The sequence below is a fragment of the Acipenser ruthenus genome, chromosome 9, assembly GCF_902713425.1.
Source record: "Acipenser ruthenus chromosome 9, fAciRut3.2 maternal haplotype, whole genome shotgun sequence".
Taxonomy (NCBI): domain Eukaryota; kingdom Metazoa; phylum Chordata; class Actinopteri; order Acipenseriformes; family Acipenseridae; genus Acipenser; species Acipenser ruthenus.
Window position 1 is genome coordinate 54,454,620 of NC_081197.1, and position 25,634 is coordinate 54,480,253.

Genomic DNA, 25,634 nt, shown 5'->3' on the forward strand with positions numbered 1-25,634 from the left:
AATTAGGTTTAACTGGCCTAAACATTGTTCATTAATACTGAAATATAATTCCTTCCCCCAGATTTAGAGTTGTGTTTTTTAATCACTAACTGATTTACTAACATCATTAGTAACTATACAGCCAGCAGCCTTTATGCATTATTACGAGGCACTGGGATTTTTATGAGCTTAGAGGGTGTTGGTAACAGTAATACTGGTGCAGAGACCAATGGTGTGCTTTGATGCATAACAATACAGTAATTGCAGCCTCCTATAACAACAGTATTGACAGCAATCGTTTTCACATGTGGAAGCGCTTTACTGGTGTTTTATCACAAATAGTTTAATAACACAGAGCTTCTGAGTGTCAAGCCCATGTTAAGCATGAGGTCTAAAACACCTTTATTCAGACTCATACTTGCTGTGCAGCTGCTTTCATCTTTTGGCATCAAAGTTCAAATCTCAGGAACTTAAAATCCTACAAGGAATCTGTCAAAGCTTCAAAATAAAAGCTGGATGTGAACCTGCCCGCCCCCGCCCCCTTTCAGCATTTCTTTCAAAGCACAGATGCATCACTCTCTTTAGGATGGTGAGGGGAGGAGGAGGAGAAACAGTAACAGAAGAGGGCCCTACCAGCGCTGTCATTGTATTTAAAATGAGTCTGCCTGAAGATTGTCAGGCTATCTGCTGGTTCTGCCGCGGTGAGCAGGAGCTCCCTGGAGACTGCTGGGAGGGGTTGTGGTGTAGGAAGGCTTATAGGTGACTGCTCTCTTCTGCCTGCGCTCAGAGGGGGACTTAGCCAACTGCTCTAGCGGTGCAGAGAGGCTGTATCTTCCAGTAATCTGATTACTACTTATGAGCCATCCTTCTTATATCTCTGTGTGGCTACTTCGGCTTCAGCATGAGCGTCTGTGTAGTGCAGACTGGAAAAGGTAAAGCCTAGCAAAGGTGTTATCTTCTATGCATTTTTATTATTTTCCTCTGATTTTTTTTTTAAAGCAAGCTGCCTTGGTGAACCAACTCATCAGTATACGTCATTGTGGACTTCTTTTTGTTTTTCAAACAATCTGCCGTAAGCCAAGCTTTTAAAGTTTTCAGTTTTTTTTATTCATTATTCATTGATTTTTCTCGAACTGTATTCAGTAAATGCTTATATGCTATTGCCTTGGATGCTTTTTTTTATCAATTCAAGCAGTGTGGACTTGGTTTTCTAAATTATATATAGATGGAAAGCATTTAAGGAAGCTTATCAATCAGTTCCTTTGATTATTAACATTTGTCTGTAGCCACGTGTGTCTAACTGACTGAAAATCAAGCTATGCCTTGAAAGAAGAATTAAACATTCTGTATGTATATCATAACCAAACATTAATTTTGGAAATGTCAGCTTCGGGAAGAAAAGAATTTGATGTAAAACACATCCTGCGCTTGCGATGGAAACTTTTCAGCCATCCATCGCAAACCTCAGCCAGTAGCTGCCTTCCTCAGGACAGTTTTGAGCACTGGGGGCCAAGCCAGACTCGGCAAAAGAGCCATGGTCATGAGAAAAGCGTTTTTCGGAAAAAGTCTGGTGATGTAAATAGTTCGCTATTTTCCTCTCTCAGAAATGGTAGACATGGGGACTGTGATAATGACCAGCAGCGGACTACATTTTATGTGGAAGCAGTTGGGGAGATGTCTAGAATGGAATTTACACGGGAGGTCAAGCCCTTTGTACAAGAAGTCAAAGAGGAAGAAGCTGACTCGGACTGTGAAGAGACTGGAGAGGGTTGTGGGCAACGGTAAATAACTTCTATTTTTAAAAGCTAAATACCTGTTCAGCAATGGCCAATGGTTTAGCATCACCCTATAGAATTAACAAATTTTGCTTCACAAAGTCGATTGAAACCTGCATATTTAATTACATACCGCAAAATCTAACATGAAATACTGTACTACTATTATGCTTATTATGTTAGGGTTTCACTCAGATATGATTAAAATGTGATTTGTATCCATATTTACATAGTAGATAGCTAAGGTATTGCAGTGTTTAAAATTTGAAACATGTTCTTTAGGTGCATTTTGTATCACTGTGACTTATGTTTTTTTTGATCACATATACCATTGGGCATTTGTTTACATACAAGCAACATCAGTTATAACATCTGATGTCTTTCATTGAAATTAACAGAAGATACTACTCCACCAATGAGACTTAAAATTGTGATTCTGAGAATTATCACAAATCACAACATGGAGATGTTAAAGTTTGTTACCAGAACTTTTCAGTTCAAAGATGAAAAGGGGCGTTCTTGATTTGTTTATGGTATTTGCTATATATATATTAAATACCATAAACAAATCAATATATATTAATGAAAGCTGCAATCATGTTGAATGACTCTATATAGGATATTACAGGAATGGGAATCATTTCTACATGTCCTCAGAGCGACCTTAAATACATTTGTTAGCTTGTCCTTAAAATGAACCTTTTCAAAAGCCCAGCAGTATCAATTCATTCTGACTTTATTGCTTGTGAAGTAAAATAAAAAAAAAGAGATTAGAAAACTAAAGTCGGCAGACTTTCTGAACATGTACTTGCTAAAGAGCTTGTCTTTTTGTGCTTTACTGCTGTCAAAACACAAAAGGCTTCATGAAGCTTCATGAAATATGCAACAGAATGCATACACAGTTTTGCTTACCTAAGAAGTTACAATCCCTCTGACATTGTACTTAGCCTAAAATGCAAAACATTCCCAATCAAGTGGCCTGCCAACAGTCAGCAAAAATTATAAAAATGAACAAAAAGTAATGGAAAAGAAAAAAAAATAACAGTAACATCGTAAATTAGGATGTGTGTCTTATTTTTGTATCCGGCAAAGCTGCGCACACATCACACCAGCCCTTTCCAGTCACTAAGCCACTCAGCGCAACTCACGCAAGCCAGTTTCGCTGAGTTCCACTGTGGGTGATTTTAGTTTCTTAATTTGAAAGTGATATAAACATGGCTCTCCCTACTCTTGCTAGTAAGAAGAGAACATTTGATGGTGAAAATCGTAGATTCAACAATAATAAATACTTATTTATTTTACCAACTGTACCTTACTCAAAGCCGTTGTGTTTATTGTGCAATGAATGCGTGTAGTAGTGAAGGAATACAATGTGAAAAGGCATTTTGAAACCAAACAAGGAGCTTTTGGAAATACATATCCAGAGGGCTCAGCAGTTGCACAGGTCTCACTCGCAGACTGTATATTATAGTATATATAACAGTATATATTAGTATAACAGTTATTCTGTGTCACATACATTTTAAAATGTTTGTAAATGTTCACACTGTTCTATTATTATAGTACTATCCATATGGTAAAATGTGTAAGTCTTGTTCAATATACTAACATTACATTATAAAATATTATATTGCTTAAAAATGTGCAAACTTTTTTCCATTCTGGCCCCTTTAAACTAGTTGAAGAGCTCTGGTGTAGTGCATAGTTTGCATGTTGTTTTCACTGTGATATATAAAACCAGTTTCCATTCCAATGACATTCTTAATAGAGGTTTACTTGAATAGTTTTAAATTGTTTCATTTATTTAAACAATGTGCAAGGAATACCATATTCCAGATCACCCATCCTTCCTCATTACTGTGCCCCAAAAAGTGGTTAAAAGACTGTGCTGAAAATTGTATTATGAATTTACCAAGTTACAGCCAGGTTAAAGTAGTTTCAACTTTCATAATAATATAACAGGTCCGAATGAGGAATTATTTATTTAAATAATTCATAAAGTCAAAGTATTGCCCAGAGTTAATTATGATCAAAGCCTGCTAGCTTTGTCAATGTGTACCACTTCCCGAGATAATCCTATGGTAAAATCTGTTCTGATATGCAGAACATACATTGAAAAGAGTATGGAAGCAATACATCCATTAATACCCAAACAGCATTATTCATTGTGGTAGTAACTGCATATGATTAAATTGTATTGACATTAAAATAGAAGTTGGGATACATAGGCATTACCTAAAGTTCTGCTTGAGGAATAAATCCAATACAGCATTTGTTCAACAAAATCAAGACAGGTTTATTGCAAATAGGTTAGATTGCCTTGACTTCTGTTCCTCATTGGAAAGAGAATGTAATATGGATTGCCTGTGGATGATAAGCTTGAGTTATTCTCAATAACCAAGTACAGTATGAGTTATTTAACATATACAGTATATCAGAGGTGTACTGGCAAAAATAAAAAACACACACTTGTCAGCACAGTATGTGTTTTTGAGTAATTAGCAGTAAAGTCAAAGGGCTCAATTTTGATCCCAGTACAAGGCACTAATGTTAAGGCAAAGCTGTTAGCACTTGATTACTTAAGTAAAACATGTATTTCATAAAAACAAAAACAAAAAAATCTTTGTTTATTATTTACAATGCACAAAATAAACTAAACCATCATGAAAGTGAATGTCGCCCCCGTGTCACCTGTGGTGTGAAAGATACTTATCAAAAGGATAGGTTCTGTTCATTTTGTCGCATCGCTGCACATTTTCGCATGTCGCATCACGTCTTGTGTGTAAGGGCCTGTGACAGAAATAGAATGGTTCTTGGTGGTAAATCCCCCTCCCGGCCTGTGAAGGCGCTAAGTTAAGTGTTAAAAGGAAGTCACTCATCTAGAAAGGGGGCGGAGCTTTGGTGCACTAACTCATCGACCCTAGGGGTCGAAGCGACGTAATCTGTTCCTTCGTTTTGGTTAAGAAACAACCGGAAGGACCTGTGTTTACTGACTGGGAAATATATCGTGAGTGTTTTGTTTGTCGTTATTAATATACTGTTGTATTATTATCTGGACGGCTAACACGATCCGGACCTGTCGCCAAAGGCCAGCACTAAACCTGGATCAACATCACTGCACTTTGTTGTCACGAAAGAACTGTATTCAGTATGAGCACTAGAGCACACACCGTGGACTGGTGTTGATGTTTGTGTATGTGTTATGTGTGGGTGAACTGAAACGGGACAAACCCGCAGATTATAAATAAGCAATACACGCCGCTGTACTGCTTCATTAACATTGTTATTGTTTACTGCTGTTAGCCATCAGGCATTGGATTATACAATTAAACCTTCATAGCACCTGGATTATCGTTGTTTGTCTGATTATCACCTGCACACTGTTAACCACTTTGCCACAGGGCCTTAAACCTGCAACTAAATCATCCCATACCAGCCTTGTTTTGAGTCCACTGGAGTGATATCCGACGGCAGACCAACAAAACAATGTGAGCATCTTCACAGCTGGAAACCCCAGGCACACAGTTTTGTTCCTTTTCTTGGACCCACCATCCTTGAACTTCCATTTATGTTCTGGTATTTGCACTCAGTACTGTTACATGGGTATACATTGTGAGTTTTTAATTAAGTGACTAGTTCAAACTATTGTAACTCTAAATGCTATCTGTTGGTCTTGGCTGTAAAAGTGCTATACAAGTTTGTATTTTTGTTTACGACTGTAAGTCTCCCTGGATAAGGTCGTCTGCTAAGAAATAAATAATAATAATAATAATAATAATAATAATAATAATAATAATAATAATAATAATAAGTGTAATGTACAGTTTTCTATTCAGTTTTCCCAAGTTTCTCCACCACAATCACTTCCCTAAAGCAGTTTTCTTTACGCGATCTGAATCCCAGAGTCTCCTATCTGTTTAAACTTCCTGACATTTGTTTCACTGTACTGTGTGTCTGAAGCGTACTGTCTATAATATTGACACTTACACATTTTAATAAGCCCAACTGTGAAACAATAGTGCTTTTCATTAAAAAGAAATCTAGTTCATTACTGAGCATTTTGCACAGTCATCCCCATTAAAGCACTATAACATGCAGTACATTATGTAGTACTATATATTACCAAACCTTTATTTTCCTTTTTAGCTTTGCAAGCATCTGATTGCCCCAGGCTGCTTTAATTTAAAATGACCTCTGATGTTATCCAATGTTACTGCCTTCTAATGTGCCTTTTTCTAAGATCAATGCTACAGTTTCAAAATCCAAGTGTTCTTTTAAGACAGAAGGGTGACCGAAACAGCATGGTCTTTTAATGGTTAACAGCAATAGATGGAAAACATATTCATTTGTTGCTTACGTTGCTATCCTCTGCTAGGATGGTTTCTGCTATGAAGGGGAGATAGTGAAGGCGGTCGTACGTACATACGTATTTCACACATCACATGTTTTCAAATATCTTGAGAACCGCTTCTCCAACTGTCATGAAACTTTGTCATGGTCATGACATTTTTCATCAAACTAACAGGTCTCATTTTGAATTTACAATCGTGGCAGGGGATGTATGTTACTCACGTACTTGTATTATTTTATAACTATCGCCTGACATATTCATCCACTGGTCATTCTAAACGTCAACCTATCTGTAGTTCACATTCAGACTATTTCAGATATTAACATCATACATTTCCAGTGTGTTGTAAAACATGTCCATTTCATAACCATCGTTTTAGTATAGTTTTTGGTAGCAGTGATATATTGCATTTTGTAATTTGAGAGTAGGATCACAATCTTTTTTAATCCTGATTGATCTGATCTACAGTAACTGTGAAAGTTCTGTAATGTTCTGTTACACAAAAAGCACACTCAAGGGCTGGTGCGTTACCTTAAGTTAAATAAACATGTGATGGTTAAGTGATGAATCAGGTTAAGTCTTATAGACAAAGACTGAATATTTAAAAAGCGAAATCAATATATATATATAAATTGTTAGTCAGAGCTGAATTATAACAGCCCGTCATAAATCCTGGATCTCACCACTGTACCTCAAACCTCAACCTTATAAACAGAATATCTTCTCTAGATCTACCAACTGTGTTATACAGTGCAAATGTCCTGACTCCAAGAAATAGTATGTGTGTTAAACCACCAATGACCAGCGTACTTGTTTCAGAAACTATACATTTGCCATTATTACCAAAAATCTGGTTTAACCTGTTACAAAGCACTTCAGATCTCAAAGCCATAGCCTTGTTGATATGAAGATTCCTGCAATGGAATGAACATGGAAGACAATGTATCATTTTAAGATTGGAACTCCACCTCAGAACAGTTTGTCAGTGTTCTTAGAACATTCATCTGTAAGTCACTGTGCAACTTTCAATCTATCTAGCTATTTCTACCATGCTATTTGAAGAAGCTGAAAGATTGTAGATAATTATTAAAATAGTGAGTTTTCAGTTAATAAATGACTTTCTTCTTCATTATTTTTAGTGATTGATGAGTATCCTGTTTGATCCTGATTTTCCTTGGATATAGAGCTGTTTGTTGTTTATGAATTTTCTGTACTAATATATATGCAGTGATATTGGATGGCAGCTATCGGATGTATGAGTTGACTGCTGAAGAGGACCAATGCCCCATGGTCTTGTTCAGACGATGGCTGATGCAGGCTCTGGCTGCTGAAAAGACTGCATCAATCCTAAAGGAGTGTGTGGTGTGGAATTGGAGCGAAAGACATGCTCTGATGACAAGAACGTTGAGGTGAGAAGAGAACCAGTGTCTGGTAATGATGCATTTGGAGCAATTATAGGAAGTCTGGAAGGAGATGCAGGGGGGTTCTTGGTGATTCCTCAGAGTCAGACGTACTGCTGAGATGGCTGCATTATTGTAGATGCTTGGAAGATGGCAAGCTTGAATGATGAAATTGTGGGAAACTGATATCCAAACAATTGAAGATGAGCTGCTGGAACTTCATTCATTGATTGTTCCAGTGTTGCATCAAGGTGTACCACATTCTGATGTCTAGAGAGATGAGATGCCGACCATCCTATGTTTTATCGATCAGTGGTTTGCTACTATCATGTCTGCTTGGAATGGAAAAGGTGAACTCACTTTCAGAGATTTGGGTTTCACAACTCCAGTCATTCTCCTAATAGTGGAACTCCTGAACTCATAATCAAGACAGATTTCCAGTCTTGTACCACATGTATGAATGTCTCACCATGTATGAATGTTTGTAGTATTTGAGAAAATGAGCGGACATATTAGATGGGGATTAGCCACGATCTGAGTATTGGAGGAAAGCTGGAGCGTTGGACGCTCTGGAGGAGGGTTTCTTACTTCTGAAAGATATTTTTATGTGAGAATCCAGGTTTTTGCAGTTGTGGCGAGAGCGAGAAGGTGCAATATGAATGTTCTGCCTTGGGAATAATGTGAATTGCAAAATTGAAGTTGCCGAAGGGAGATAATGGTTTGTGTTTAGAGATTATTTTGATACCTGTAAGCTGTTAATGAGCTGACGAATGCTTTCCAGGATTGTCGAGTGGGAGGCTGGCTTCGGATTTGACAGTGTCCCGGGTGATTCGAGGAATTCTAGTCGGGCCGATGGTTTACCTTGAGAGTGGGACGCCTACTGAAGAACACAGGGACCGCAGATTGAAGATTGCTTGAGCGAGGGGGTCCGAAGGTGGGGACATGAGAAAGTTTCTTCCCCGCAGATCCCGAACAGGTGGTGGAGGGAGGGATGAATGGGCATGATTTAAAAGCATCTAAAATAGCCACTTTTGCGAACCAGGTGCCGTGGCCTGCTGCTTTGATATATTTAATAGCGTCAGAAGCTGTAATTTAATGAAGGGAGAATTGGTCGTCGGGAATTAGGGCATTAAGACTGGAGTGGAACTGCCTCTCAGGGCGGAAAGATCGAAGATTAGGTGCTTTCCCCGATATTTTACGAGTCGCTAATCGGATGGGGCTAATCTTGAAGATGGGGAACGGAGCTGGGAAGGAGCCGGACATTCATTCTTTGTCCATCTCGACTTGGATTAGAGACTCAGTGATTCTGGGTTCTGAGGAAGCAGAACGAAGATTTTGGAATATGAATGGGACAGAGGGAGATTACGAAGGGGACCAACTAAGGCTTTTAAAGTAGGGTGTGTCTGTGACCGCGAGGCAGTGCAGAGCATATGTGTCTGTGACCTCCGGGCGGTGCTGAGCGTATGTGTGTCTCGTGTGTGGAACATGGCTTTCTTCTATTACTTGCCTTTGGATCAATGGGGAGAGGGTGTGACGTCGGTTTTGGCGGCTGCTGATTGGGAGTCTGAAGCAGATGGTGTAACCAGGTTGTACTCTGGAATGCTGATAGATGGGGGCGGGGCTGGAGCTGCCTGGGCTGGGGCAAGCAATGGAGCCGCTGAAACAAAAGATGTAATGAAAGAGGGGGTGGAGATTGGCACATGAGAGACTGAAGGAGGAATTGTGGTGTTGGAGCAATTGTCTATGCCATCTAAATGATTATTGCTGAAAAGGCGTTGCTGTTGCTACTGATCAAGCAGGGGCACGGCGCGAGTGGAAAATTCGAGAAAGAGCTGAGCTGCGATATTTTAAATATGAGCGTGACAAACAGGATTAGGCAAAATAAGAAACGAGGCTGACATAGTTTTGACAAAGCTTCTTTCAAAACCACAAAATCTTAGTGTTCTTTAACAATGAAATGCTGCTTGAGGATGGGGAAGAAAGAATCCAGACATATAGAGGTATTTTAGGAAACCTTCGACATTTCACTTCCAAGTCAAGGTCACAGAATACAAAGCCGATTTTATTTATAATTTTGTATAATTAAAGGTAAGAACTTGGTTCCTATTGTGTTTGAAGTAAATCTGTGAATCGCAAGTTGTTCAAAAAAGCCAAAGTTGTCACCTCTCTCAAAGTACCTGACTAAGAACCGAAACCATTGATCCAATAATGACCTGTTCAGGATTCACATATATTGACAGGAGTTCATTGTGTGAACTTATTTTTATTAGGTTGATGTTGGTTGGGGGGGGGATCCTATTTCCCAAATTTGCCAAAATGTAATCACTTTCTGAATATGATGGATTACTGTGGATTTCTGAGAAAACAATGTAATAACTGTTTCAAGCCACGAGAGGGCCTCATATAATATAGTCGCCTACTTTACAAGAATGTTTTCTGGATGTGCTTTGAAAGTAATGATGAGTCATTTATTATTTTTGTTGCCACTGGGACAGATAAAAGTATGTGGATTAAAATAATTTTGGCCTAAATTGACCATAGTAATCATTTAATTAAGCAACGTAAATTTGAAAACTTGAACTGACATTTGAGATGGAAATAACACTGAAATGTTAAATTTCATATAAATTAATTAAAAGTAATGCTGTCATATAAACGTAGTGGACAATATCAGAAGATAAAAACCCATTCTTGAATAAGAAAGGACATTTATCAAGATGTCCTTTAGCAGAATGCAAAATCCACATTTGAAATAAAAGGTTACATATACATATTAATGAATAATATATTCTTATGCAATGTCTTGCATGCTTAAAGGGTACATCAGCACTACATGAAAGATAAAACATGAACTATCCCACCTTGCTGTTCCGAATGTATTTGGTCATTGTATAATAATCTGTATGCGCCCAAACATCTGCATAATGCCACACTGCTTGTCCAAAATTACTGTTCTCGAGCATTAGTCTGAGCGAGAAAACATGACTTCCGCATGTACCCTCACATGTACTCTGAACGTACCAGCGCATGCCCAATGAAGTGCTGTATTAGCTACATTACCTCCGCGTGGAAACACACTAGTCTGTGTGACAAACATGTAGAGTTAGTGAAAACCACACTCTGTGCTTTTCGTGCGGCTGACACATCTGCTGATCACTAACTTACTGGTATACAAAGGTAATAATGCTTCATTGTGTCTATGTTTACTGTCATGCTGGTCGTGTGGTGTTGAGTTGAGGGGATATGTCTATTATTATATGATAGTCTTTTTTTGCGTATAACCCCTCCCATGTGTATGATGCGTGATCCTTTTTTTCATTTAGATGACTTGACTGTTGTTAATATATCATTTAATAAAGCTACTGTATGTAGCCGTTTAGATTTGTATACATATTAAACCCCCAAGGCTTAGGAATAAACCATTATTCATACCATGTACAAGCTGTGAACAGTCTACCAACTTCATATGTGCATCTTTGAATCCTACAATCTGCTTTCAATGATGGGTAAATACTGAACAAATGAATATTGGATTACCTGACGATAGTCCATCTCAACTCAAACCCATTTTATCATTTTTTCAATCAGTCCCATTACTCTGTCAGTTATGTTCCACCAAGTTTTTGACCTAGTACATAGTTAAATGAAATGTCAGGCTTAGGAGAATCTCATATTGAACTGACAACACATTTGTATCACCAGTCTTGACCCATTTTTTTAACATTAATCATAACTTTCAGTGTGCAGTATCAAGAGTTGCATTTTATTTCTTCTATTTATTCCCCCTAGGACATCACTGCCATTAGGAAACCTTGTTATTGACCAATCTAGAAATCATAGGCATAATTTACACGGGGAGCATGTCCCCCTCACTTTTTCATTATTTCAGATAGAATAATCCCCCCCCCCCCCACACCCACTTTTGAAACCAAAGTTACACCACTGCTAGAAATGCTAACATTTTCCAGACAAGTGAATATGTGCTGGTATCATATAGAACCAATATCTGAATTTATATATATTAAGAATATATTAAAGTAGCAAGTAGCAACAAGGTGATGACACATGTGAGTAATAATGCTTTAATGTACATTTCACATCAGTTATATCAGATTAACATGATTATACTGCAAGCATTGACTGTGTTTATAACTTGAAAATGTCTGCAACTATGACACTTTATTTCCTAGGGGAATGGTCTGCTGTATGTGTATACAATAGCCGTGAATAAAAAGGTGTTTTTAATAGCCACTAACAGTCATGACTTGAATTCTGACTTAATGGCCTTATAAGATAATGGCCTTATATTAAAATGAATGGAACGTGACAGGCAACAGCTTCCAGACACAGGGCCAAAGGTCTGGCCTGTCAGTTAATAACAAAACCTGAAACCCAAACCTATAGTCTTAAAAAACAAATAGGTAGACTATTATAATGATCCAGTTGAATGGAGCGATGTGTATATTTAGCACATATGGTTTTATCACTATTTAAGTCTGCTTTGAAATGTACTGCTTTGCACAGATAGCATTTTGCCCATTCTGTAAAGCCGCAAGGTTGGAAATGTATCGTCTTTGTAAGCTATAGCCGACCTCAGTGCATGTGGTTTGAATCGTATCTCTCTTTTTCTTATACAAAGAATGTTAACCTGGTACATCAAATGAGAACAAATTAGCATAACTATGAAATATATGATTACAGCTTGCATTGCCTTTGCTGGAATTTGACCCTAAGCAAGGGGTTTATAAAGTGGCTATTTTATCGCTCTACCACCTGTTGTTTTTTTTAAGAATATACTAAATTCTACTTATTACAAAAGCCAACACCCTACTGGTCTGTATGGGCTTTCTAGTTTTCGTTTATATTTTCGGGTACATTATTGAACTATCCCACTGTTAACACTTTTTTCAAGAAATATAAATGTCAGACATTATAACAATTTTAAGTTTAAAAATTAGGACTGTGTTTGGGCAATTACATTTCAAGACGCTGGTTGATTCTTGTTCTTAAGTGTTAGTTACACAAGAAAACAAAAATGTATCTGGCAACACCTTACTGGTATATTTCTATGCATTTAAATGATAATTACTTTATATTAGGATACAAATGCCCAACTAAGCTACTTATTGTATTCACATATTATGGAGAACAATAAATATAACTCTAGATCACTACCTTGTCTACAAACTGAGTATTTAAATGCCTGTACCTTGTAATGTGAAGGATTCTTTAAAAAAAAAAAAAAAAAACTATTAAAACTGCAAGAGTATTTTAAATAAGTATTAATTAAGTCACCCTGTCAATCTGAGGGAGGTGGTCTCGGTACGGTTGCCTCCGTCCTTAGTATGGTTCACTTATTTTTGCTACAGTGTGAAAAAAAAATGTGCTCGGTTCAGTTGCAAACAAGCAAGTGCACCAAGCAGGGTCAAACTCCCTGAAGCTGTTGCTACGTAAGCGGCAAATCCATGAGCGGGAAATATTCTAGGCTTGGAGTTGATGGAACCCTCTGGTAAAAATAAATTAATTAATTAATTAAATACATTAATTATTTAATAAATAAATTATTACTTACCTTGAAACTTGAGATGGGTTTGAAGATAGCAGCATCATTTCATGTGCATGAATAAACGCGTTCCATTGCCTCTTCTGCTACTGTAGACATATTCGATACAGTCATGTCGCCACCCGAGGGCAAGTCACCTTTGCCAGTGTTTTTAATGCCAGTGCCTTTATTTTGTCCACGAAATGTGTCAAATACCAAAGTATTAAAACACAAAAAACAGGATATTCCCCATGGCTATAGACATTTGAACTTCTCAGCATGCACTTCGAGGTGATGTGTTTTTTATGTTCTCAGTACTCTTGCTGATGTGTAGTGTGAAAAAGAAATGGTTTCAGTACACTTGAAAAGATGGAAGTGTGCTCAGTACATTTTTCAAGTGTGAAAGAGAAATGATCCGAGTACATTTCCCCTGGAAAGAGCTACACTTGATAAGTGTACTGTACTCCATACATTTACAAGCGACCCAGCGTGAAAGGGCCTTTAGAGTTCAACAACCTTTAAGGCACTTTTTATCCCAAATAAATAATCCCATTCAAATTCTGCCACGATTTACCCAGCTTGTTTGATTTGATATTAAAAACTTTAAAGTGAATAAAATAAATCTGTAAGTTACCTGCAGTGCATTATTATCTATAGATAGCATATTTAAGCATTCCAGAGAAGAACCTATTTAAAAAATCTATTTTATTTTCAGAAACTTTATTTGCATTATAAGTGGCTAATGTAGTTAGGAATCCAACATGACAGACATTTTTTGAGACGTTAGGTGCAGGTTGTAATACAATGATCATGAAGTAACAAAATCAGTAACATAAACTGGAAATGTAGTCATATATAAATTAGGGCTTCTGATTATTGGTTTCGACCGATAAAAACTGATAAAACACCCTGATACAAAAAAAAAAAAATGAAATCATTGTATAGCCAATAAACACCGGAAAATTACAGAAAAACAGTGAGGGGGAGAACCTACTACTGCAAAAAAAAAAAACCTAAAAAAAACCTTTCCCAGTGCATTTGGGCAATGTCCCTCCTTCCTGACTTACTAAATCTACTCCGGCATATTTAACATATGTTGTTGGTAAACTAGATCACTTTCTGCACTACCGCCTTGCTACTTTTTGCTGCGGTTCTGTGTGGAGTCCTGTGTTGAAGAAGTGAGACTCAACTACTCTACCGAGTCACTAATATAATGTGGCAGAGAAACAGAACAGGTTAGCCTTGTTACAACAAAATGTTCAAGTGTAAAATTCAAAAATAAATAAATAAAGACTTTCCTGATTAAAATACCCTGCACAACAACTAACCAAGAAGTAAGACTGTCACAAGCTGCCTGTAATTAGATAAGGCTCTTGTCTGGAGCAGACATTTTTTCTTATTATGAAAATGTACTGGGCTCTATGTAATGATTTAAATTGTACCTGATCTAAATCTTCCTGCTGTAAACAATTAAATTGGACCAACTGTGTAGTAAATAGGAGTCAGGTTTAATCAAAAGACAGTATACAGAACTTGTTAACTCTTCCTACATGTGGAGGTTTGATTGAATAGCACCATAAAAAGAAATATAATTCACGCCATAAGGAGTAAATCTCCTAGACTATAGAAATCAACATACAAATATATATGAATCTTTAATAGTTAGTAAAATGCATGGGCAGCACTATATTATCTACATGTCAGTGGTATTTGGAACAGCTGTTGTTTTAAAATAAGATCAGTCTCTTGTAGCACATGATTTGTTATATTAAACAAACATTTCCAATATAATTTTACAAATGAAAGTGGTCATTTTGTTGTTATGGTAGAGAAATATGTAGCCATGGCTCATGCAGAATTTCTCCATGGCTCATGCAGAATTTCTCCATGGCTCATGCAGGATTTCTCTCGTCACTGATATTAAATCAGTACTGAACTTTGAAGCCACAGCACAGTATTCAATGGATTATAAAAAGGCTTATAAAATCTAAACTAACGCAGATTTGTAAATGTCACAACTTTAGTGCAAATAGAAACACGCTTAGCTTTAGCTTTGAAGCTTGCATTGTCCATGTGGCCTTTTGAAGCCCATCAGGGGTTTCCAGTATGAGTAAAATGCTAATTAATCTTCTGCTTTACCGCAACACAGTGGAATTTGACTGTGTAATTAGATTTAATTAACAACTGACTCTGGCATTTGACCTGACAGCCAAGCTATGATATGATGATTGGCAGGTGGTATGATGGTTGACATTTTGTTAGATAAGATCGTGTGCACTGTAAGATTTTCTGTATGGATCTCCCATTCAAGATATGTTATAATATGATATCCAGAATACAGCAAAGACAGGAAAAAAATAAATATTTAAATAGCTAATAGAAGCTCAACATACAAACAATTATGTGCTTCAGATGAGTTATACAAGTAACATTGTAACACATCAATTACTCAAATGTCTACAGTTAAATTAAATAAATGAATACAATGCCTGTCTGGATGTAATTCTGATGGATTTGTCAGAGATCTGAAGTAAATGAAATATATAATTAATGCATATAAAATGTGTATTACTCCATTTTCTCCTGATGAAGGAACCTGATACAAAGTCAATTTAATTATGCAGAACTACAGGAAAAGTGCATTTATAGTCTGCAACCAATAGTCACTATGGTGTGTGGCAGAAGACAAGTACATATTCCGTTCTCACACAAGTGTTTTCTTGCTTTGCTAGTGTGGTACATTTCATCTTTGTAATAAATCATGGCAATTTGGAGTCTGGAAAATCAAAATATTGCTTGAAGCAGATATACGGTACTGTATGCTGTTCTGGATTTTTTTCTTAATCGTCCTAAAAATAAAATTATTAACATCATTAGACAAGGGTACCAGTGGTGTACCCCCTGCCCTCCTTTAACAATCTGTAAAGCTGAAAAGTAAGCTTTATGACACCCAGAATAATGATAGCCATAACAGTTAACCCACTGAATGTAATCATTGTCAAGTTGTGTGTATTTCCCTTTTAACCCTGAAATTAAATGCATTGGATTCTTGTCTTGTACAGACAGTTCTCAACTGGGGAATTTCAATAGCAAAACAATACTGCAGTTAGGATAGAAAATCACTGTTTGTAACCAACCATTTAAACCAATGTACTTATAAGCAAACTAAATGTGGTCTTCCATGTTGATGGTTCAGACCGATAATCCCTAAGCTTTGATGTGGAGGTGGAAAAAGTTTCGCTTCAACATAAAAACATCAAACAATCTCAGTTGTTTTAAGATGTAGTATTTATCTCTATCTTACAAATATGTTAATCTATTTAGATAAAAAAAAAAAAATCTGAAATGTTTAACCAAGTCCATCTTACAATTTTCTTTTTCAATGCACATAGTCTTTTTTTTAAATCCAACACATTTTTCATAGAGATATAGGTCAGTTCACATTAATAGATATTCCTTGTAAGAGCTAGCCGACAGTAGTGCCTATGAGGGTATAACTTTGATGTTTTATTTATTTAGGTATATGCTACTGTCTCAAGAATATAGATTTTAAAAAAGGATAAATAGCAAAGAACCAGGCATTAGGATATTACAGAAAACACCAGTGGACTTGCAGGCTGGGGGGCAAGAAAACTGCAGTTTTTTTAGTAAATCTATTCTGCCTCCTAGGCAGCCCTCGAGGCAGTTTGAAGGCACATTTTAATGAAAAGATTTTCACAGCAATTGTAAACCAGGGAAATTTCACCAATGCTTGAAAAAAAAAAACTTCTGCATTAGCAGCAGAAACTAAATATTTTTTGTATTTATTTTGTTCTGTTTGGGATAGACCCTTGAACCAAAGGTATACAGGACCTTGTCTCTCTTATCCATATGTATTGCAGTGTTCCAGGTTGCCTGAATTTTTTCATCTCCTTTATTGGGACTTTCTCAGTTTTTTCACTTACCCATTGATCCCATCCTAATGCACCATTGTCACATGTTCATTAAATAAGGAACGTTATGAAATTTCCACACATCTACAAAAAAAAACATGTATGCCCTGTTGTCCACTGAAACATGTAACATGCTGGCATAATTGAATCTGTTTTACTTCCCATTACCCCATTGATCTGCTGTTTTCTCTTCCTTGCTCCCTGTTGGCTCTGTCTATGCCTTCCATTCTCATTCTATCTTCAGTTGCTTACCTTTCTTTCTTCACTGTAGCAAGAGCAATGGATCACTTTATTTTGGTGGGTGACTTGCCCTGTAGCCTTTGAAGCAAAAAAGTACGCTTTTTTTTCTTGTTGTGAATTGAAATACATTTGATGAGGGTGTTCACAAGAAACAAAAAAATGTATTGGACAAGTGTGGTGAAATAGGTTGTTCCCATTGTAAATGCTCCGGCTAAAGGAACATGAACTTAGCTTAAAAGAACACCATCATGGCACTCATCATCATCAAACTTAAATTAAAATGGTTTATTCAGTCTTTTCAAAAGTGACTTGTCATCGGTAGAGTCTTGAGGCATACTGATTGATTTATTAAATCTTTCCAGAACTGCCGTCATATCATTGACTCAGTTTGTATTCTGATTTCCACGAGTGCACCTCATTGTTACAAAATGGCATGTAAACAAACGGCAAAATGTGCCGTTGTTTCTCTTGCTACAAAAAGTTGGAAATTATTTGAGCTCTTGAAAAAAACCTGAATCAGACGAAAGTCGCCGAACAATTTTGTGTTTCCCGTTCTGGTGAGTTGCTTCACCATTCTGTTAAATAATGTGCATGTCTTGTATAGTGCGGCTGCATTTTCTAACGTGTGTAGGGGTGCTGTGTTAAATTAATTTGACAGTTTATTAACATTAATTTGGCTGTTACTTTATTATTATAGTTTATTAACATACACTTGCCCATTGGTTTTCTTTTACTTATTCAGTTAATTTCATATGTTGACGCATGTGCGCCATGACAATACTTATTTATTTATTTATTCATGTTGTGTTTGGTGGCTATCTCAATCTCAGAGAAGACTTCGGCTATAAGAACACTTTGCTTGCTTCCTGAAAGGTGTTCTCTAAGCCAGGGACTACTGTATTAAAACAGAGAAGCTGTCAAATTAAATTTGTTTTAATACTGTACCAATATTTAGGAGGTGCACAGAATTTAGACATCTTTCATAAGCTTGCTGTAGGAGCCACTAAATTTGAAAAGATTAAATTAAAGCATTGGGAACTCTCTTTATTGCTTAGCTTTGTTTGTTCAACAAAAAAGATTTGTATAAAGTCACCAAAATAGTGCTTAGCCAATAAGGATATACAGAGATAATGAGCCAGTAGCACAATATAAGGCATTTGTTACAGGCAGTAAAGAAAGCTCAAATGATTATGTTATATTGTAGTTCTTTCTGTGGTGGTTGTCAGAGGGGTATTGATTTTCATTATCAGCTCTTCAGAGGCCTGCTACAAACAGTGACTAAGACTACAGAATTAATACCACTTGCATCAACGGTACTCTTTCTTTTGTGTTTTCCAGATTGTCTGTGGCCAGTTGGCCCTTGACACCCCAAACAGATATGGACTCTAGCAATCCTGAGGAGTTTTTCCAATCTGTGCAGCATGCTGAGCAAACTTTCAGAAAGATGGAGAACTACTTAAAGCAGCAGCAGCTGTGTGATGTGATTCTGATTGCTGGAGATCGCAAAATACCGGCTCATAGGTGATTTTGTTTTTGTTTTGTTTTCTTAAATTATTAAACTATTTTATACATAAATAATTTAGTTGTTGACAAAATTCCACAATGATACAAAACAAACTGGCTTCTTTTTTACTTTCGAGTCTGCAGTTAACTTTGAAGGACAAGATTGTCTTTTATATTAAACAACCCATTAGATTGTGCACTTACTGGAAACAATTATATATGTAATCTGCTCCCATGTTGGACCAAAAGAACAAAAACACAGTTTTCAAATTTGATAAACATTAAACTGCAATGCTTAGCTGAGATTATAAGATTTATTTATGTTTACATAAGAAAAAATAATAAAACATAATTTAAGGGCATTTGTACCTCTGTGTTTTTTATGGAATCCTTCTGTACTTTAGGCAATTAATTAAAAAGACACTCATAATTAGCTCCCTTGGGGTGTTTCATTTGCAGGCTCGTTCTAAGTGCTGTGTCAGACTACTTTGCTGCCATGTTCACAAATGACGTGTGTGAAGCCAAACAAGAAGAAATCAAAATGGAGGGGATTGACCCTAATGCACTCTGGGATTTGGTGCAGTTTGCATACACAGGTATTATTTAAATGTATATTTAAATTGCTCAAGCATTCATTTTCACTTAAGTTGTTAACACAAGCTGTAGTTTTCTGGGTATTTTTTTTTGTTTACTTTCTGACACATTGTAACTATTTTTTGAGCAGCTCATGTTTTTTGTGCAATTATTTTTTATTAATTTTCTGCATTAGTGTATGGTGACAATAAAATAAGTAAATAAAAATATATATATCGTCTAAATCATCTTATCAGCCATACAGCACACAGTCAATACACTAAAGCACCTGCATTGGATACACAAAAAAAGAGAAAAAAGGGAAGCTGGGTCTCAGACTATTGCAAAAACATACAGCCAAAAATAATAACAGGAATTAAGCAGAAGGAGCCGTAATTTCTAAGGTGTCAAAATATGAGAGAAAGGGCTGCCATGCAGTGTAGAATTTAGTGCTAGATCCATTAAGAGTGAATCTAATTTTTTATTCAAGTTTGAGAAATTGCATGATGTCTCTAACCCAATGCACATGAAAGGGTGGGGCAGCTTGCTTCCAATTCATCAAAATAAGGCGACGAGCCAGAAGAGATGCAAAAGCCAGTGTGCTGGATTGGAGTTTGGACAAAAGTAGACCATCTGGTGCAACTCCAAATAATGCTATAAATGGTATAGGGTCAATAGGCAAACTAAAAATTTGGGAGAAGGTTTCAAAAACAAAGTTCCAAAATGTGGTTAGTCTAGGACAGGTCCAAAACATATGGATCAATGAGGCTGGAGCCTGCTTGCATCTATCACATGTAGGATCAATATTATGATAGATATTTGCCAATTTAGTTTTGGACATATGGATGCAATGGAGGACTTTGAATTGAATCAGAGCATGACGTGCACAAATAGAAGAGGAATGTACTCTTAAAACAATAGAATCCCAAATGTTGTCTGTAAAACTAAAGCCAAGGTCCTGCTCCCAGGCAGCCCTTATAGTAGCTATTGAAGGACAGTTTAAAGAGACAATAGAATTGTAAATTTTAGAAATCATGCCCCTACATTGAGGATTAAGTTTAAGTAGAGAGTTAATGGGGGATTCAGCAGGTGCACTGGGGAAATGAGTCCCCTTACTATGCACAAAGTGTCGAATCTGCAAGTACCGAAAGAAATGTTTATTTGGAATATTACATTTTTGAGAAAGTTGCTCAAAAGAATCAAAATTATCATCAATATACAGATCTTTCACAAATTTCAGACCCTTATCATGCCACACCTGGAAGGAAACATCACTCAAAGAAGGTGCAAAATTATGATTCATAGCAATGTGTGAAAACACTGATTGAGATTGAAAACCAAAATTCTGTCTGAACTCGGCCCATATCTGAAGGGAATGCCTTACTACAGGGTTGGAACTAAACTGTGTGAGAGAAAGAGGCAGAGAAGAACACATCAATGCTGCTAAAGATGTGGGTTGGCAAGAGGCAGCTTCAATCAGTAACCAGGCAGGCCCTGTCTGCTGTAGATATTGGTGGAGCCAGAATGTGAGACAACGAATATTAGCTGACCAATAATAGAATTGAAAATTGGGCAAGGCCAAACCTCCCAACCTTTTAGGCCGCTGTAAGAGGGATCTGCGAATACGTGGGATTTTCCTATTCCATATAAAAGATGAAATTAGTGTATCCAGCGTCTTGAAAAAAGATTTAGGAATAAAAATAGGAATACACTGGAAAAAATATAAGAATTTAGGTAGCACATTCATTTTAACTGAGTTAATGCGGCCAGCAAGTGAGAGAGGCAAAGTGGACCAGCGGATAAAATCTTGTTTAATATGTTCCACTAAGGGGGTAAAATTAGATTTAAAGAGATCTACATAGGACCTTGTTACAGAAATTCCTAGATAAGTACATTTATCATAAGTAATTTTGAACGGTAGATCAGCAAATTGACAACGTACTGCCGCAGGATTGATTGGAAATAATTCACTCTTATGTAAATTGAGTTTGTATCCAGAAAATTTAGCAAATTGATCTAGGGTAGATAAAATATGAGGAAGGGATGTAGAAGGGTCAGATACATAAAGAAGGAGATCATCAGCATAAAGGGATACCTTTTGCTCCAGGCCACCACGGACCACCCCACTAATAAGATGATTACAGCGAAGGGAGGCGGCAAGGGGCTTGCAATGACAAATAATAGAGGAGATAAGGGGCATCCCTGACGGGTTCCACGCTGCAGAGAAAAGTATCCAGAGTTCATACTGTTGGTACAAACTGAGGCAACAGGAGACGTATAAAGTAATTTTATCCAAGAAATAAAGTTCTGACCAAATCCAAATTTTTGAAGGGTAGCAAAGAGGTAATCCCATTCCACGCGATCGAAAGCTTTCTCAGCATCTAATGAAATAACCACTTCAGGGTCCGGATGAGGCGACGATGTATAGATAATATTAAACAAACGTCTTAGGTTAAAAAAAGAGTGGCGTTTCTGGATGAAACCTGTCTGATCTGAACAGACAATAGAGGGAATAACTGATTCGAGCCTACGAGCTAAAGCTTTAGCTAAAATCTTGACATCTGCATTAAGTAATGAAACTGGGCGATATGAGCTGCAATCAAGAGGGTTCTTATTCTTTTTTAACAGTAAGGATATTGAGGCTTGATAAAGTGTAGGGGGGAGAGATTGCGACTTAAATGATTCAGTGAACATAGACATCAAAAATGGGGAAAGTTGGGATGAAAATGTTTTATAGAATTCGACTGAAAAACCATTGGGTCCAGGAGATTTGCCACTTTGCATTGATTTAATGGCCTCTGTTATTTCTGCAATAGAAAAGGGCTCCTCTAAGCTAGCCTTTGATTGGGGGTTCATAGAAGGCAGGTCGAGGTTCTGAAAAAAAGAGTCAATTAAAGAATGATCCATAACAGATTCAGAAGTATATAAATTTGAGTAAAACCATTTAAATTGCTCATTGATAGATTTTTGCTCAGTTGTAACAGAGCCTGATTGTGTTCGAATTTCAGTAATCAAGTGAGAGGCACTAGATTGACGCAGTTGGTGAGCTAAAAGCTTGCTCGCTTTCTCACCATGTTCATACAAAACATGACGTGATCTGAGTATCTGTTTTTCTACACGTTGAGAGGCAAGTAAATAAAATTCTGTTTGTAGTCTTAGTCGCTCCTTATACAAATCAGGGGTAGGTAAAACAGCATACTGCTGATCCAGCTGGAGAATAAGATCAGTTAGCTCTGACAGTCTTTTCTTACAACACTTGTTCTTTTGAGCCGTGAAAGAGATGATCTGACCGCGCAGGTAAGCTTTCATTGCCTCCCTTACCGTAGTAATAGGGACTCCTGAGGAGTTATTCGTATCAAAAAAATAAGTAATCTGTTCAGACATAAATTTGACAAAATTTTCATCCGAAAGCAGCAAACTACTAAAACGCCAAGGAGTTCTGGGTATAACCTGATTTGGAAAATTCAGTTCTAATATAACAGGGGCATGATCAGATATAACTATGCTGTGATACGTACAAGAACTAACAGCCGACAGCAGATTATTATCCAGAAAAAAATAATCAATTCGTGAGAATGTATGGTGAACAGAAGAAAAAAAAGAGTACTCTCTACCTGTAGGAAATAAAAATCGCCACGGATCAGAAACACTGTAGTCTGACAGAAAGGATCGAATGGTTAACGCAGTTTTAGAAAGTGAGGTAGATTGAGGAAGAACGATCTAAAGCAGGATTCAAGCAACAGTTAAAGTCCCCACCCAAAAGCAAGTGATGTGTATTTAAATCAGGAAGTGAGGCTAAAAAATTTGTAATAAAATCCCTGTCATCCCAGTTTGGGGCATAGACATTGGCCAAAATCATAGGAGTACCATAAAGTCTGCATACAACAACAACATAACGACCATTCCTATCAGCAATAACTTCAGAGGCAACAAACGGTATGTTCTTATGTACTAAGATTGCAGCACCTCTGGCCTTAGCATGAAATGTTGAATGATAGAGCTGCCCCACCCAATCCCTGTGCACACGGAACTGATCTGACATTCGAAAATGGGTTTCCTGCAAGAACGCAATGCCAGCATTTAAATGCTGGAGATGTGCTAGAACCTTATTTCGTTTCACTGGATGATTTAGCCCTTTTACATTCCAACTTACAAACTTGACACCAGTTCCTCTATGAGCAGACATCATAATAGCAAAAATACAAGATCAAACTATAGGCTGTAAAAAAAAAGATCAGGGAAAAAAGATCCATTGTCACTTTTAAATAACATGCTATAGATAGTGCAGTTGTCTGAGACCCAATAAAAAAAAAATAGAACGAAGGCAAAATAACTTGGATTAAGCCACCCCCCCACCCTGGCAGCAACTCCCCAAACAAGAAGCAAGCCCACCCAAACATTAAAGAATTCCAACCCACTCATCAGGAGAACTCCCGTTCACACGTGTGTTGTACAAACCTAAACCCACAAGTACAAGTGAAAGATTGTAACCCATGAAATACATTAATATATATATACACATACATACATATACACAATATACACACACACTATATATATATGCATATATACATACATACATACATATACACACATCTACACATACACACACATATATACATACACATACATATCTTCTCTTTAAGAAACTAAAAAAGATTGAATAATTGGAGTAATTCTATTAAAAAAAACAACAACAAAAAAAAAAAACACTATTTGACACTAGCAATACAGGTATCACGACCAGTATAAAGCAGCCCAACTCTGCCCACTCAAGGATTTCAGGCTTAATTAAACTACCAAATTAGGTTTCAATAAAAAAAAAAAAAAAAAAAAGCCTATACAAATATCTTGATACCCCGTAACCGTTAGAAAAAAGAAAAAAGAAAAAATATAAAAATGGCCTACACGCACATACATACATATGCACAGTATAAACAGGCATAGACAGAAAAGAAAAAAAAGCGCCATAAGAGGGTATTTAGCATCTAAAAACAAAAATGCTAAAATGACTCAAGATAGACAATCAGTATATGAAGTTAACCAATAACAGTTTAACACATATTTCAAGTCTATACAAATACCTTGTTACCCCTTGTATACACAAAAAAAAGAAAGAAGCAAAAATATAAAAATAGCCTATACACACACACACACACACACACGCACACACACATACATACACACACACACACACAGTATAAACTGGCACACTGACAGAAAAAAAAGGTATTTAGCATAAAAGAACAAAAATGCTAAAATGACTCAAAATAAACAATCAATATGTGAAATTAACCAGTAACAGTTTAAAACACCCGCAATGGTTCTAATAATGATTTAGAAATAAGTACATTCTAAGAAGAAAAGTATACAAATTCATTTAAACAAAGATGTTCGTTGATCTAATCAACTATTTTCACTGACCAAATAAGTAATTGTACAGTGTATATAAAGAAGCTTAAGTAACAAAGCTCAGTAAACCGTATGTTAGTCACTGAAACCAGGGCTTAAAACCCTATTGAACAGTTCAGCATAGTCTACAAAACGTCATAACATATCGCTACTTATCTGTGCTGACTTCCAGGCAAGGGAGAATGTCATTATCATAGAAAGCTTCAGCTTCCTGTACCGAAGTAAAAATCAGATTCCGACCCTTGAAGACAATCCGGAGCCTGGCTGGATAGAGTAAGCTGAACTTAATTCCCTTTTTAAACAGCCTTGTCTTTATGTCCCTAAAAGCTGCACGGTTTCGGGCGACATCTGAGCTAAGGTCCGGAAAAATAAAAATCTTTTGTTCCCGAAATGTGAGGTTTACCCCGTTCCCTCGCCAGCCGGAGGACAAGCTCCTTGGTCTGATAGCGATGAAAGCGGACGATCGCAGGTCTGGGCCTTAGGTGAGGGGCCGGCCTCGGCACCAGAGAGCGATGTGCCCGATCCAGCTCCGTAGCCGATCCCAGCACCCCACTCCCAAATAACTCCACAAAGAAATCAGACATAAACTTAGTAGGGTGCGAACCCTCCAACCCCTCTGGCAGGCCGATGATTCGGAGATTCTGACGCCTACTGCGATTTTATAGATCCGACAACTTTTCCTTAATCGTCTTGTTGTCAGCAGCAAGTGAAACACAAGAGGCCTCCAACTCACGAACTCGATCCCCGGTGTCGTCAGCCGAATGCTCGAGGCTATCAATGCAGTGTCCATGGGAGGTAACTGTGGTCTGGATGGCATCGATAGAAGCTTTAAAAGACGCAAACAAGTTTTGAAACTCTGCCGTAAGATCAGCGGTAAGGGCTGCGCGGAGCTTTTCTAGCTCGGAAACTACGGCAGACATCGAAACC

At 37.2% G+C, this 25,634-nt stretch overlaps 1 protein-coding gene across 1 annotated transcript in view; it reads left to right on the plus strand.

The window, feature by feature from the left end:
• Positions 1-592: 592 nt before the first annotated feature.
• Positions 593-25,634, plus strand: part of LOC117405548 (kelch-like protein 1) — a 60,041-nt gene continuing 34,999 nt past the window's right edge. The window contains exons 1-3 of the mRNA XM_034008702.3: positions 593-1,760; positions 18,558-18,740; positions 19,182-19,318. Of these exons, the coding sequence (XP_033864593.3) occupies positions 1,360-1,760; positions 18,558-18,740; positions 19,182-19,318 (721 nt within the window). The 5' untranslated portion in view covers positions 593-1,359. The remainder of the gene's footprint in view (positions 1,761-18,557; positions 18,741-19,181; positions 19,319-25,634) is intronic.